Genomic DNA, 15,964 nt, shown 5'->3' with positions numbered 1-15,964 from the left:
ACACCTCTCAGGGCTGTGGCTCCTCTGGCGGTAGGATGAGACTCCCTGACTCCTGGGTCACACTCTTGTTTTCAAGTCCAACATGCCCATTTTATAAAGAGGGACAAGGTTAACTGTCATATCTGCAAGCCTGGAGTCTATCAACAGCTGGGGCATAAGAGATCCTGGATAGTCACATGTGTGGATTTTCCTCTAACACCAAATGTTGTGTCTTTCTACACCAATTCTCCAACACCAACTGAGTGTCCAACAATTCAATTCCATTCTGACACTTACTACCCAGAGCTAGTGCAGACCCATAGGTCAAGGGCTGAGTCCCACAAGACTGCCCCAATTTCAGATGCTAGCACAAATGGGCTGCCGAGGCTACCAGCACTTCCGCCCAGCTGACTTCAAATTTGAGGGTTTCCACTACCCAACCCCTCAGGTTTGATAATTTGCTAGATCAACTCACAGAACTCAGGAGCACTTTACTTATGATTACTGCAAATTTATTATAAGTGATACAACCCAAAAACAGCCAAGTGGAAGAGATGCACAGGAGAGGGGATATGAGGTCAACCCAGAAGCTCCCAGCACCCCTGTTGTTTGGGGTTTTTATGGGAATTCATTACATAGGTACACTTGATTAAATCATTGGTCATCAGGGATTGAAATCAATCTCTAGTCGCTCACACCTACCTGGAGGTCAGGGAGTGGGGCTGAAAGATGTGACTTTCTGAGTGGTTGGCTTTTCTGGCAACCAACCCCCCACCCCAGCTATCTAGGTTCCCCCATAAGAGTCATCTCAGCATAAATTCCATGGGTTTTAGGAACTGTGCCATAAACTAGGGGAAGGACCACATATTTTTTATTATACCACAGCTCCCCTCACCTAAACCACAGCCTAATTTCTGCCAACTTCTCATCTCACCACAAAAAACTTCTTTAAATCAAGCACAAGTCTCCATTTGAAAGGCCTCCAGCTTCCCCACAGAGTTCCAAATTGATGCACTTGAGAAGCACCAGGCTAGGAGCTGAAGCGTGTTATTCCAGGTCAGCTGATGACTCATAAAGCTGGAACACCTACTCCCTGAACTAGGCCTAAGGAACACTGTCTTCACAGGGAGTCTAGCCCACTCTGTGAAGAAATACTATTATTAGAACCTACAGGCCTTGATGCCCTGGAATCCGGCCAAGCCACCCAGGGCCCAGGCATCTCCAGACAGAATAGACTGAAGTCCTAGTTCCTCCCCCCCCTTCCCCTCCCCCTCTCCCTTTCCCTCCTCCCCCTCCCCCTTGAAAGAAAAATACCACATTTCCATTCATCCAGTTTAACAAACATTTATTTAGTATCTCTATGATTCAGACTTACTCAAAGTTCTCAAGGACACAAAGATGAAAAAGACTAGGTGGCCTTCCTCTACGAAACTCTCACAGAAGATCTGTCACCCCCGTACTCATTTCCTGTGGCTGCAATAACAAAGTACCGCAAACTTAGGGGCTTCAAATAGCAGATCTATTCTCTCACAGATCCGGAGGCCAGAAGTTAAAAATCAAGCTGTTAGCAGTGCTATGCTCCGTAAGGCTCCAGGGAAGAGTCCTGCCTTGCTTCATCTTAACTAATTACATCTGCAAAGACTATTTACAAATAAGGTTACATTCTGATGTTCTAAATGGACAGGAATTTGCAGGGACACTATTCAACTCAGTACACCCTGTAAAAGTAAGCGCAGAGAAGGGGGTAATCGATCCTTCCCAGAAGGGAACGAGGAATGCTCACGGAAGTTTTAACACAATAGAGACCATGGGGCGTGAGTCTGAAGACTGGGGAGCAAGCCAGGAAGAGAGCATCATATGCAAGAGCGCAGGGCAGGAAGGAACAGTGGTAATACCAGACTTAGAAGCAGGGCAGCAAGGGACAGGGAAGAAATGGGAAAAGTATGAGAGACCAAATCCCAAAGGGCCTCATATTATATAATGAGGAGCGGGTGCGGGGCTCTCCCTCACAGGCCACGGGGAGTTTCTGCCCACCTTGCCCAAGTGGCGAACTGTTCTTCCCTTCATAATTCCATTCAGTGTTCTTTGGGGAACCCTTCCCTGGCTCTGCAGAAGCAGCTGGATCTGCCCTCCCAGGTCTCCAGGGCCCCTATGACACACCCATTTCACTCACAGAGCACTCTGTTCTGATGACTTGCTTTGCAGCCTGGCCCCACTGCACTGTGAGCCACTTGAGGAAGAAGCACATGTTGTTTGCCTTTACGTATCTAGAGCTGAGCCCAGGTTGGCACATAACATGGGCAACTACTTACAAATGTTTATTTCACTAGTTGAGGGGTTTGCCAGAGAGTTTTAGCAGGGGAATGGCTTTCAAATAGTTGCAACCAATACCCATAACTCCTGAGTATCCCAAGGGACTCCTACCAAAACCAGGTTCCTAACTGAGAATGTCTTTCCAAGTGACTTTTGCACAAAACAGGACTAAGCCTCAGAATCCTACCAGGAAAGCTTGCCTCTGGCCCTCCCCACTCCGAGAGACTGGCGTTTCACTACCTCATTTCTTATACTGAACCTAAACTAAACTAGCACTGAGCTGTGCCTTCGGGGTTGGTTGTTTTTCTAGGCAGCCGCACTTGTTCATATCTACACAGATGGATCAGTATTGGTCACACATGGAGGCAACGAACTGGGACAAGGTATTCACACCAAAATGCTACAGGTAAGAGGAATAAAATGAAGTCATTAATCTCTATTCATTGTTGACATGACTGACGTTTGGCACTAATTTTAGGGTAAGGGACAACTCCCTGAACTCAAACCCTAAAACCTTGACTATTTAGTTGAAAAACTTCTAACATATCAAATAGAATGGCTGAGGTGATGGAAACCACACACATGTGCAAATACTCCTGGAGGTTGGCCAGGGTTCACGGATGGAGGTGGTTTCCAGTGAAAACACCAGTAACGAGGCCCTGGAGCACTGTGGTAAGTGGGCCATGCAGGCTTACCTAGAGTAGGAGTTCCTCAGCTTTCTTATTTTGAGACCAGCATGTATAGTTTTTAAAGTTTGGGCAACAATATTAGCATATTATTTTGACAACTAAAGGCAAGCATTTCATCAATATCATTCTCCTATAATTTTTAAAGAATACTTTAACACACACATACATACACACAAAATAGGAAGATATGATCTCCAGAGAAAAAATAATTCTTTGAATTAAATAAATTTAACTTTATGACAAATTTATTAGATTGTTGTAGTGAATTTCTGCAGCTTTTGACTCTCCAGCTCCTTAGCTACTCTGGAATATGCCTCTCACATTCCGTAGAGTTCTTTCGTGTGTTTTTTGTTTTTGTTTTTTTAAATTTTATTTTTGTTTAAAATATTACAGATGTCCCTTTTTCTCCCCAATGACCCGTTCCACCCCATCCCATCCCATCCCCCTCCCCAGTCCCTCTCCCCACCATTGCCCGTGTCCTTGGGTTGTGCATATACGCACATAAATTCTTTGGTTACTCTGCCCCCGCCCTCCACCATCCCTCTGACATTCGTCAGTAGACTTCTGAAGGACTCCTCAGCTCTGGTGGCTGTCAGCCCCACCCTCCTCCTGTTACTGGCACCAGGTTCATGTGCCAAGATGCTTAAGAAGAAAAAAGGCCAATAGTCAAAACATCAGAGTCTGAAGTAGAAAAAGGTGTATTGATTGAGAAAGCCCACCTCAAGAAGATGAGGGTGCCTAAAAGCTTCTGCAAATCCATCTTAAAAGAGCCCAAAATTCAGGTGTCTTTTTTGTCATCAAGGGCAGGGAGGTGGGCGATGCAAGAGGTGGGTGAGGGCTACAGACAGCTAGGCCCTGACACGGTGCCAAGGAAAGAGCTCAGAATTTCTAAGTCTTCTTGTTCCCGGTTGGTGGTTGGTCGGTCGATGCCCACTGATCTGAGTGTGGTCTGGAGATGACTTTAAATCTTTTTTCCATACTCTGGTTTCTCTTCAGATCGCATAAATCGTTTGCCTTTTAAATCCTTTTCCCCCCATCTGTGACCACGTTGTATCCTCCCCCTTATTATTATTGCCTGTCTCGGAAATAGCCACGCAGATGCCCATGGCGACAGCTTGGCCCCTGTAGCTGCCTTTCGCACTGGTGGCAGCCTCCCGTGATAGTGGCCGCCTCCCCGACAGCGCCTGGCCAGGTGGCTGCCCGTGGGGGTCGCGGCTGCCCCTCTCGGTAGTGCCCCCGAGACTGCCTGTTGCGACATTGCCCAGCCGGATAGCTGCCTGTCGCGACATCACCCCACCCAGTAGCTGCCTGTCGTGTTATTGTCCGGCCCCCATAGCTGCATGTCACAAGGTTTAGGCTTTACAGGATATCATGAACATAAGACAAATAGTAATTTTTATTAAGGAAATTAATGACTCAAATCTTCATAGAACTGGCTGAACTTGAAAATGTTCACTTTTCTCCTAGGTGGCCAGCCGTGAATTAAGAATACCCATGTCTTACATACACACCTGTGAAACAAGCACAGCCACGGTGCCCAATACAATTGCTACAGCCGCTTCCATCGGCTCGGATGTCAACGGCAGGGCGGTGCAGGTGCTTCCTCCTGTCTGTCCTTCCCTGGGCACTTTTACCACATCTCTGGTTTTCTTAGCTGGATACAGGCACAAGCGGTTGGCTTCAGAGAAGGCATCTATGTCACTAAACACAGGCTTGGGATAACCAAAATGTCAGAGTGTGTGTTCCTTGGAGTAGGCTAAACTGAGGCGACACACAGACCCAGAACACAAAGGCTGAAACGTAACAAAAGTCCCTTTCTTGTACACTCAAGAGTCCAGAGGGAGTGTTTGCTCATTCAACACCCAGACTGATGGCAACTCCTCCATCTCCAACATGTGACTCTCACGTCCTGAGCACCGTCATCCAGTGAGCCAGAGAGGGAGAGAGCATGGAGGCCAGACCTGGCAGTGACGCAGGTCACTTCCACTCGTCACCTATTAGCAGAACCAGTCCAGGCCACAGCTAACTGCAGGGGAGGCTGGAGAATTTAGAGCAGTGGGAAACCGTGTGCCCAGCAACTATGGAAGGAGGAGAGAATGGGTACTGGTGGGCAGGCAGTCTCTGTCCCTGGGAGACACAGAAATAAGAAATCTGAGTACCAAGAAATGCAGAGCTGTGCAAGTTTGCCCTGACACAAATAAGTTCTTGCAGGCAGGTAGGCAGACAGAGCCCCAGCCAGGGAGACAGGGTATAATTAAAGTGTCTACATCAGTGGATTTTTACCAGAGTACTCAGCCTTTTTGCTTATACTTACGCTAGTACTTATTTTCTAACTGATGTTCAATTTTTACTTTTTCAGAATAGATCCATGACTTTGTATTTTTTGTTCAAATATCTGATTGCATGTACTTCTGAAGTAATATCTATTTGCCATGTTTCTGTTGTAAACTGCCCGCTTTTTCTATTGGAATGCTGTGGGGAGGCATAAACCTCACTCCCAGGACATGACACTGAAGCCACCAAGAGGAACCACTTTTAAATCCATCTTATCTTTGTGAGGACATGCTTAGGGGCTCAAAAACCAGAGATGATTTTTACTCAGAACAAATGTGTGGAAACCCTCAAATTCATGAGATCCCACTTTGGGTAGAATCAAAAACAAGCTAGGAATAGCTCAGTGTGTATGGGAGTCATCAGCCCAAACTAAGTGATAACTCATCTTCTAGGACAGCAATTTTCAACCAGTGTGCCACAAGAGTTTTTAAAACATGCAATACCTGACTATCAGGGGCACTGCCTTTTTTCCCTTAGATTATCAAATAAAAAAATGACAACCGCCAACACAACAATAGCCATCCAGTGTGATGAATCAAAATTACACCTATTTTTTTTTGGTCAGATCAACAAAGAAATAATTTTTTTGGTGTGTGGCAGAATTTTAGTAATTATTTTATGTGTGCTGTGAGATGAAAAAGGTTGAAAATCACTGTTCTAGGACATTGAGTTTTAGGTTTCAGTTTGAAGTATCAGAAACTTTGTAGATCAGGCTATTAAAAAAAACAAACTTAGTTTTCAGTTCACGCCCAAAGCAAAGGCTGCCATTGCAGAGCTTTGATGATGGATAGATGGAGGAATAGACAGAGGGATGGACAGAGAGTTGAATGTTTCAGACCCAGAAGGATATTGGCATGTCATTGTTGCAGACTGGAAAGCACACATTTGAATGAAAATAAGATGTTTGGTTTCATTTATCTTAATGGCTGGAAGATACAAATGAAGGTATAAGTTAAAACATAGAAAAAGAGAAGAAGGAATTAAGAACATGAATATTTTTAGAAAGGGGACCTGAGAGTAGAAATTCAGCTGAGCCCGTATTTTCACAGGAAGTGAAGCAGGAAGGGAAAAAAACCCAGCGACTGACTCTCTTCTCAAGGTCAGGGGCTGCGTTGTTATTGTCTCTATGTCCCCGATGTGTCCGTATCAGGCACTCCATAAGTATTCACCAACCTAATCAGTTATCAATAAATAGTCTTCCACACAAATCCTAACCACTGGGCTCTCCTCTAACGGGAATTCCCTTCTTTACTCCTTCAAGAATGCTTGTCAGACGCTTCTGAAACGCCTTGAGCCCATCATTAAGAAAAATCCGGAAGGTTCGTGGGAAGACTGGGTAAGTGTTCCGCTCGTTTACTGCAAGTGAGAAAACAATCCAAACCAGGAGCGCCACGGCAGCACACAGCCGCAGATCCCGGAGACAGTTCTCAGGGGGTTTCTGCCAAAGGGCAAGATGCCCCAAGGCTGAGGCTGCTGTTCCGTGATGTTTGCCAGGTAGGGATGGAGAGACCACACGGGCGACAGTGTCTCTGAGAAGACGAATGGAAGCGTGTAAGGCCTTACCCACGCTGCTTAACAAGAAAGAAGAAAAGACTGAGCCTTCCTCACACACACACACACACACACACACACGATGTGTTGTCTCAAAGGAAAAGACTCATTTAATCCAACTTTACAATACCCTATATACTATTTATTTCATTAGCACCATTATCTCACACGTGCACACACACTAGAGTGCTAACATTTAGAAATGAAGCACGAATACCTTATGAACTAAGCCCATAAATCATGGCTGTGCAGCAGGATTCCATTTTATTTATTTAATTCAGACCTCTGAACTTAATCAGAAGGAAATTGTTAGTGTACCAGCTGAGCAAAAAAATATTACGATGAGCTAGTTCTATTATTGGTAACAAAGCACCAACAACAATGATCAGATGTCCATTTTGATTCATATTTTCATTTTGAATATTTTTATCTTCACCTATCTGATGGTATATTTATTTTATTTTAACTAAATATGGTCATTCTGCAGATAGAAGCTGCTTTTGAACAAAGAATCAGTCTTTCAGCCACGGGATACTTCAGGTAAAAATTACAATAATAACTTCTTAACTGAGAAAATGAGAGGCAACAAATCCCTCAGGGCCTCAGTTCCCTCATTTGTAAAATAAGTTTTCATTATGTGATCTCTGAGGTCCTTTCTAGGCCCCAAATTCTATGACTTCGCATTGGCCTTTGAGCTACGTCCAAAGAAATATTAAATAATAAAAATACCCCTATCGGGTATAAAAAATTTAAACATTGCTTATAGCATCTAATCATTATTTACTTTTCTTCATTGTGGAAAAAATAAAGAATAATAATATTCTTTATTGTGACTAGTAAAAAGAAATAACTCGAGATTCAATTTTACAAATCTTTCTCCCAATACCATTAAAACCTCTCTGTGTTCAAGCTGCTGCTAGACAGGAGCAGGTGGACAGGAGGTCATCACCAGTGGTCATTTGTGCAGCGCCCGTCAGAGGGAGGCCTCAGCAAATGTGGGGTGACTGAATGCAGCACAGAGAGGGGGCTGATTGTCAGTTCTGGAAGTGTATGACATTAGTTTAACAATCTAATGAAACAGACCACCAAGTGAGAGGGAGGGAGGGAGAAAGGGAGGGAAAGAGATAGGATGAAACAAATACTCATGAAGAGAAAAGGAAAGAAGGTAACAGCCCAGCCCAGTGCCCTGCACACTGTGAGTTCTAAATTCCCGAGTTCGGTTACCAAGAAGAGTGCAAATCAGCCCCTAGCTGGGTACATTTTCCATTATAAATTAATGCATTGAATTGCAGGCCCTTTTTTATACCAGCTCCGGGTTGGCTCTGGGAATGCTGATAAAATCAATTGAGGTTCTCAACGGGCAGAGCTAAAGCACAAACCTAAGCCATCAAAATGCAGACCTGGAAGAGCCAAACCAAAATGGTCTCTTGGCTTCTCTGTTTTTCACATCCTGACTGCAGCACAGAGTATCCTCTTTAAAACGGAGGCAGCCCGGCCAGGCGTGGCTCAGTGGTTAAGCGTCGACCTAGGATCCAGGAGATCGGGGTTCGATTTCTGGTCAGGGCACATGCCCGGGTTGGGGGCTGAGCAGATCAATGACTTTCTCATCATTGATGTTTCTATAGCGATCAAATGAAATGCTATCATAACTTTAATAACTTTTCAAATGAGTCAACATTGTTTGCACGCGCGCATACACACACACACACACACACGCATGTGCACACCCCAAGCTAAAGGGCTTTATTTCTTCCATCAGGGGCTACAAGGCCTTCATGGACTGGGAGAAGGGGGAGGGAGACCCGTTTCCTTACTATGTCTATGGAGCAGCCTGTTCTGAGGTTGAAATCGACTGCCTGACAGGAGCTCACAAGGTAATATAAGTTTCCTCTTGGCAAGTTAAAACAATAACAAAAAAGCATTGCACATCAATAGCCCAATTTCGTTATGTATACTTGTATGCAATAAGAACAAGATTCGTTCAATTCCATGGGAATGCCTAGAGATCCAGCTTTATCCTGAATTTCCACTTAAAAAGAAGTAGCCAAGAGGAGTTGCTCATGACAGCCCCAAATGCATTGTTTCTTATTCTAATTCAGACAATAAAATTACTTTCCAAAGTTTTTGCAAAAAAAGTGCGTGGGTGGAGGGTCTGTTTCTATAGGAAGATCAAGTTACCTAACCTGAAGGAATAGGTAATTTAGCAAATTGTCTTGAGTAGACATTTTGAAAGCACATAGCAATGTGATAGTGTTTCTCCAAAGTCAATTATCCCAAGGGTACTACTGCCCCTAAAAAAAAATAGATTGGGGTAGGGGAAAAGGGGAGGATTGTGAAAATAACTTTGTGTTTGCTATTTAATTGAGTATCCAAGAAACCACCTACTAAAGGCAGGGAGTCATATTTAAGCAAAAAATTAATACCTTCCACCATCAAGGAATGACCTGTGAATATACCCCAAGTACCATTCCAAGAGCGGAGATTACAGAAACCATAAGTAGAATACAGTATTAGTCCAAAGTACAGTAAATTGTTAGGAAATTCACATGATTGACCGATGACACATCTAAATTCCATACACAAATTATTCTAATATCATCTTGAACCATCTTAATCCAAAATAGAAATGGTCAATTCATGTAAAATAGAAAGGACTTTGCAAATACTGACTTACACATCTTATCAAAATGTCTTTTATTGCTCCATTGTTGGCTAACTTGTCCACCACTTAAATAGTATGTGAATAAGATTTTTAAAAGTACAGTAAATAGAGGGATATCTGGAGAGCAGGTTGCCTTCACATTTCACGTAAGTTCATCCTTAGAACATATCACTATGATGTCTCCATTGTTAACTCATGAAATTAGGATCACAGATTGCTCAAACTGTGTTTTCCTAATGTTTTTCACACCATGACATACATAGATAATGATACTATTTTCATAGCACTGTGTGGCAAACAAGCAAGCTGTGGCTGCCGGTGATCAGCCTGGCCCCCAAAGGCCCACGTCAGTGTCACTGTCCAGTCTCAGCGTCGGCACCCCTGTAACCCATATGAGGCTCCACTCTAGGTGGCAAGCTGTTTGTAGACATCAACTAGGTTTCTGATCTCCTCACCTTGAAGGTGGTGTTGCCAGATTTAACAAATAAAAATACAGGACACCCAGTTAAATTTTAATCTCATATAAACAACAAAATAATTTTCTGGTATAAATATGCTCCATGCAATAGTTGGGACATACTTGTTATATCTGGCCTTGGTATAAATCCCTGAAGAAATGAACCTCATGGGATCTTCCAGAATTTATGGTGCCTCCCTTATTACAGTTTAAGTTTCAGTCATTTCAGGATCAATAGTTTATTCTTTTAATTAAAGAGAAATGAGAGAAATGAAATGAAGGGTCTATTGCTTCTGGCTATTTGTGGTTGGTCAACTAAAACATCTCATGATTCAGTTAGTACATGGCCATCTCTTCTGTTGTCCAACACCCAGAATGCAAAATAAACCAGGTTTCAAGATGGGAGTAAATTGAAGGTCAGCTCTGAGGTGTATCCAGCTTCCTGCCCTATCCAGGCTGAGAATGGATGAAGGCTCATCCCAATGCCCATAGTAGGTTGTATAAGAGGCCAACATTTGAGTCAAAGGAGGATTTCCTATCTAAAGAGCTAGATAGAAAGCAGGCACCCAGGTATTGGATCTAAACAGATATTAGAGCAACAAATCCAGGTTAAGAATCAGATGAACAACCAGGCTTAGTTATTTACTAAGTGACACTCAAGTACACCAACATGCCATGGACTCTGGAGTCACTTAAGAGGAATCAAAACTGTGAATGCAAAAGACCTTTGGGGCTCACTGCCAGTCCTGGTACTAAATTCAAAGAGCTTAGCAGATGTCTTACTACCTCTAATATTGATGGAGCTCAATGCAGTATTAACTAACGAGCAGGAGTTCTGGAATAATTTGGGACCATTTGAATAAATCTATAAATAATATTTTTAATTCAAATTTTCACACTGAGATAACTTTAATTTTTGGCAGAAAATCAGAACCGACATCGTCATGGATGCATGTTGCAGCCTAAATCCAGCCATTGATATTGGACAGGTAGGTCCTGGCCCACTTAGATGGATGCTGCTTCCTGAGAGTCATTGCGGAGCAGATAAAGGGAAAGGCCTTCCGAGAAGTTTACAGTATCACAGAGCTTGACCTTTTCCCCTTTAGATCGAAGGTTCGTTTATTCAGGGAATGGGCCTTTATACCACTGAAGAGCTGAAGTATTCCCCAGAAGGCGTCCTGTACTCTCGAGGCCCAGATGAGTACAAAGTCCCAACCATTGTGGACGTCCCAGAGGAGTTCAATGTCTCCTTGTTGCGGTCACCACAAACCCCACTGACCATCTATTCCTCCAAGGTAAGCACCCAAGCCAGCTACCGTGCAGTTGATGGATCAGGCAGCATAATAAATGAAAGCAGGCGGACAAAATAAAAATAAATGTCACCCATCATCAGGACCAAATCAAGATAGACTGTTGGAATTTGGAGATGAATCACCTCGAGAAAAGTGAGATTCAGGGAAGATAAATGATCCACCTGCTGGCCATCCTGGGCCAAGGATTTTATTTATTAAATGCTCTTTCACTGAGAACTCTGAAATTCAGCAAAAAGCTTTGATTGGATAGAATAACATTTTCGCTTAGGAACAAGAAGTCTAAAATATTAAATGGGAATGAGGACAATGCTACTGAAATCTTAGAAAGCAGGGGCAGTGTGAACAGAATCCTGGACCAGGCCTCAGAAAACCTAGATTCCTGCCCCAGCCCCTCCAACTCTCTACCATATTAGGCAAATCACTCACCTCCCAGGGGCTCAGGGTCCTCAGCCATACCCAGAAATAATCTAAAGCAATGTCTCTTAACAGGAGCAAGAAGGGGTGGGGAGTTTTGCCCCTCAGGGAACATTTGGCAATGTCTGGAGACGTTTCTGGTTGTCAGGACTGTGGGGGAAGATGCTGCTTCTAGTGCGTAGAGGCCAGGGATGCTGTTAAACAGCCTTCGATGCACAGGACAGCTGTCCACAACAAAGAGTTATCTGGCCCCAATGTCAACAGTGTCAGGAAGCAAACACACCAACACTTAGCAATTGCTGAAGTAGTGAAACTGCAGATTAAAATAAAGGTCAGTGTGTGTTTGCATTGCTGTGTGCAGATTACGTGGATACCACTCTCACAGTTGGAACTTCATTTAGGTTTGAGGTGTAGTATTAAAATTTTCTTTAAAATCTCTAGGGAGACTTCTTACAGGAGGTGTCAAATGAATACCAAAATAAATGAGTCCACATCCATCTTCTGGAATTTTATCATTTCCAAACTGGATCCCTCTTGCCGCCCAGGAGCTTCCTTGGGGCATGTGGTGATGAGGCCGGGCAATTTTAAAAGGAAGGACAATCAGCAGGGCCTTTGGATTCTTTGGGGGCTGGAAATCACTCAAAGGGGAAAAAGCAAAAGGATACCTAGAACCCACAGAGCAGCTTTTAGGCCACCAAGAGTAACAGGACAAGCAGTCCCCTTGGGTTCCTGTGATTGTGGCCAGCACCCACAGGCAGACCTGCAGGAAAATCATGGGCTTGCAGGAGTGCCATGAAGGTTACTAAGCAATAATGGCAGGGACCTGCCAGGTACCAGGTGCTGTGCTAGGTGATTTTGTGCTTCATGAACATCACAACACCCTGTAAGGTGGGTGTCATTGCTTGTATCTCATTGAGAAAGGAAAAGGGACTCAGAGAGATAATCTCACCCAGAGAAACACAGAGAGTAAGGGCCAGGGTTCGGATTCAGTCTCTCTAGCTCAGGGGTTGCAAACTGGGGCCACTGGCCAAATCTAGCCTGCAGTTGTGTTTTCTTTGTCCTATACAGTGTTTTTTAATATCAAGGAGTTTTACATAAAAATACAAATATCTAAATTCTCTTGAAAAACTGGATGATCTGATCATTTTGGCTGCATTTCTGCAAGGCAACAATTAGTTAGAACTGAAGAACAGCTGCCTCCTTTAGACAGGAACAGGTATCTCTACTTCACCATAATCCCCACTATTCCTTATTGTCCTTCATCTTTTTACATTACTCATTTATGCTACCTGCCTATTTCATGCAGGTGACAGGCTTGCAAGCCATCATCTGGTACCAAATTCTGTACTCCTTCTTCTAGAGTGCCCTGCCTCTCCTGACCCTGGAGTCATAATGAGGCATCTTTCTCTTTGTTCATGAAGCTGGCCAGGTCAGCGTACTGAATGTGTTTTTCTAAATAGGGTACCCTATTCTCACTACACACACACATACACACACCTCTTTCCTATAAAACAAAGATTTAACCAAAACAGGATTAAAGATATAGGTAATTCATGTGATCCTAGAATTTTTAAGAGCACTCAAGCTTCATTCAGTCAGTAAGTCAGTTAACAAACATTTATTGAGAACCTACTGTGTACAAGACACTGTGCTAGGGGCTGGGGATGCAATGGTGAGCAAGACCTGGCCCCTGACTTCTAGTGACTTACATAGTCCAGTGTAGAAGCTTCTAGAACAAATGTGCTTTCTTGCAGGGCCTAGGGGAGTCTGGAATGTTCCTGGGGTCATCTGTATTCTTTGCCATCACTGATGCTGTGGCCACAGCACGCAGAGAGAGAGATATAGCCGAAGACTTCACAGTGAAGAGCCCAGCAACTCCAGAGTGGGTCCGAATGGCCTGTGCAGATCGGTTCACAGAGATGGTATGGAATTATTGTTTATTTTCCTAATAGGTGATTTTTCTTTTCCTGTTTCTCATACCTCTTAGGTAAATTTGTAACCTAATCTGTGTCTACTCAAATTATAAGATGAAAGTTAAAACCAGCCATAACCCACTAACCAGAAATCACCGTAACACACACATACACACAATTTCAACCATCTTTTTGGGGGATAAATTACTTACATACAGATACACAATCTTTATACTGCTCTAGGATCTGTCATCCATCTGACCACCTTCCCTCCACCCATCTTTAATTCATATATGTTTACACGTAAAATATACCTTATTTATATACTTGTTTTACAAAATCAGGACATCCCTGACATAAATGTTTGAAAAGATTTAAACACTGTAATTGGGAGTGACTCTGTGAGCCTTTATTCGCAGGAAATCTGGGTAGAGTAGATACTTTTCCCTATAAAAGATCACTCAAAAAGTAGTTGCTTAAACCCAAAAAGAAAATAACTGGCCAAACTCACTTATCCCACAAACTCATAATCTTTATTTTTAGCCACTGGCATAAGTTTTGGAGGTGAGGACAGGACAGAACATTTAACTTCTTTATAAGCCCCTTGTTATTAAGGTTACTTAGGCCATGTCAAGAGTGACCATTTACCCTTCATACTTACCGTGGCCTGAAGTAGTCCTCACCATTCCCCTGACGTTGTGTATATTTGAAACAATGAGACTATAAACCCTTCAAATCCTTGAGGAGACTTCAGAGATTCAAGAGTTCCTCTGTTCTGGTCTCCAGACCCCTTCCCTCAGCTGGACGCCAGCAGAGAGGATGCCCAGGAGCCAGCCTTGGGTGGGGCCTCCTGAGGAAGGCAGGAAGGAGGGAGTCCTGACTCTTGGTTTAACAAAAAGGACCAGAAACACACAAAATATAGATTCTCCTGCTACTTCCTGTTACAGGAAATGGCAATGCTCCTCCATCCATGGAGTAACACAAACCAGAGCCTAGGAGTTGGCCTGACATCTCTCTCTCCTGCACCAAGTCGTGTTCATTTTAACCCCTGGCAGTCTCCTGCCCCGCTCCCTCCCTCCATCTCTACCCACTCCATTACGCACTCACTAAACAAACATTTGTTGAGTATCTAATAGGTGCCAGGCATTATTCTGGGTGTTGGGAATGAAAGAGAGCTCTCTCTATTTACTCTCTAGAAGCCCTAAGTCCGACTACCATCTCTCTAGAGGAGCCTCCTCAGGGTCTCCCGACACCCACTGCAGCCAGAGATTTGTGGTGTGACAAATGTGATCATGTCACTCTAGCTCATACACATGGTGAAAGGGTTCCCATTGCTCTTGGGTGAAAGATAAAACTTTTTTAAAAATATGTTTTTATTGATTTCAGAGAGGAAGAGAGAGATAGAAACATCAACGAGGAGAGAGAGTCATTGATCGGCTGCCTCCTGCACGCCCCCTGCTGGGCATCGAGCCCGAACCCAGGCGTGTGTCCCAACCAGGAATCGAACCACGATCTCCTGGATCCCAGGTTGGTGCTCAACCCACCACTGAGACACGGCCGCTGGGCAAAGATAAAACTTTTTAATTTGCCCTGCCAAGTCTAGAAAACTATGAAGTCCAGTATGGCAGGCCCCCACCCACCACTGCAGCCACACATGGTCCCCCACCCGGCCTTCTCCCTCCACCCCAGCCACGCTTCAGCTGTCTGTTCCTTGTATCAAGGATGGAGGCCTCCACCATGCTCTTCCCTCTGCTTGGAACCACCTTCTTTCCTTTTCTCCCCTGGCAAACCCCTACCGACCTTTCATGTTTTAACCATATTCAAGAAATTAATTTAATGCTTTTATACTTGCATAGTTTGAAGTACCAGGAGTAAAATGGTGAACCAAACACAGGTCCCTGCTCTCAAGTTGTTTACAGTGGCGCAGAGGAGAAAGACAAACATTGCTGTTCCTTATGAGCGCTCGGCTGACTCTGGGTTATCCCTGTGCGTCAGTGGAACAAAACTTTTCTAATTTAGCCTTAACCTTTCCTTAAAGTTAAAGGAGTTATGGACATGGCTCCAGCTTTGATCATTCATTTATTCAGCCCCTTCCATGTGCCAGGCACCTCTGGGAAATGAAGGAAATAGTAAGCCAGTCAATCTTCTCCCGCATGGTATTTATTGGAGGAACTGACAGTAAATAAACAGGTGAAGCAAAATAAATGAGTAAGGGGCTAGAAGGCAATGGAGAATCAGATTATCATAGATTATTATAGGTTATTTTTTGTTATAGATTATTTTTATATAGTTTATTGACAACTTTTCTCCGGGCGTTCACATTTAAGTTGAGGCCGGGA

General features: G+C 43.7%; 1 protein-coding gene across 1 annotated transcript in view; it reads left to right on the top strand.

The window, feature by feature from the left end:
• LOC308559789 (aldehyde oxidase 2) overlaps positions 1 to 15,964 on the top strand; it is a 58,415-nt gene that overhangs the window by 35,123 nt on the left and 7,328 nt on the right. Inside the window, exons 25-32 of the mRNA XM_081142870.1 lie at positions 2,603 to 2,698; positions 4,449 to 4,577; positions 6,577 to 6,651; positions 7,354 to 7,406; positions 8,626 to 8,740; positions 10,909 to 10,974; positions 11,092 to 11,280; positions 13,467 to 13,634. Of these exons, the coding sequence (XP_080998996.1) occupies positions 2,603 to 2,698; positions 4,449 to 4,577; positions 6,577 to 6,651; positions 7,354 to 7,406; positions 8,626 to 8,740; positions 10,909 to 10,974; positions 11,092 to 11,280; positions 13,467 to 13,634 (891 nt within the window). The remainder of the gene's footprint in view (positions 1 to 2,602; positions 2,699 to 4,448; positions 4,578 to 6,576; positions 6,652 to 7,353; positions 7,407 to 8,625; positions 8,741 to 10,908; positions 10,975 to 11,091; positions 11,281 to 13,466; positions 13,635 to 15,964) is intronic.

Source organism: Miniopterus schreibersii, assembly GCF_964146895.1.
Source record: "Miniopterus schreibersii genome assembly, chromosome: 7".
Classification (NCBI taxonomy): domain Eukaryota; kingdom Metazoa; phylum Chordata; class Mammalia; order Chiroptera; family Miniopteridae; genus Miniopterus; species Miniopterus schreibersii.
The sequence above is the reverse complement of the archived record's forward strand: the minus strand, read 5'-3'. Positions and strand labels throughout refer to the sequence as shown.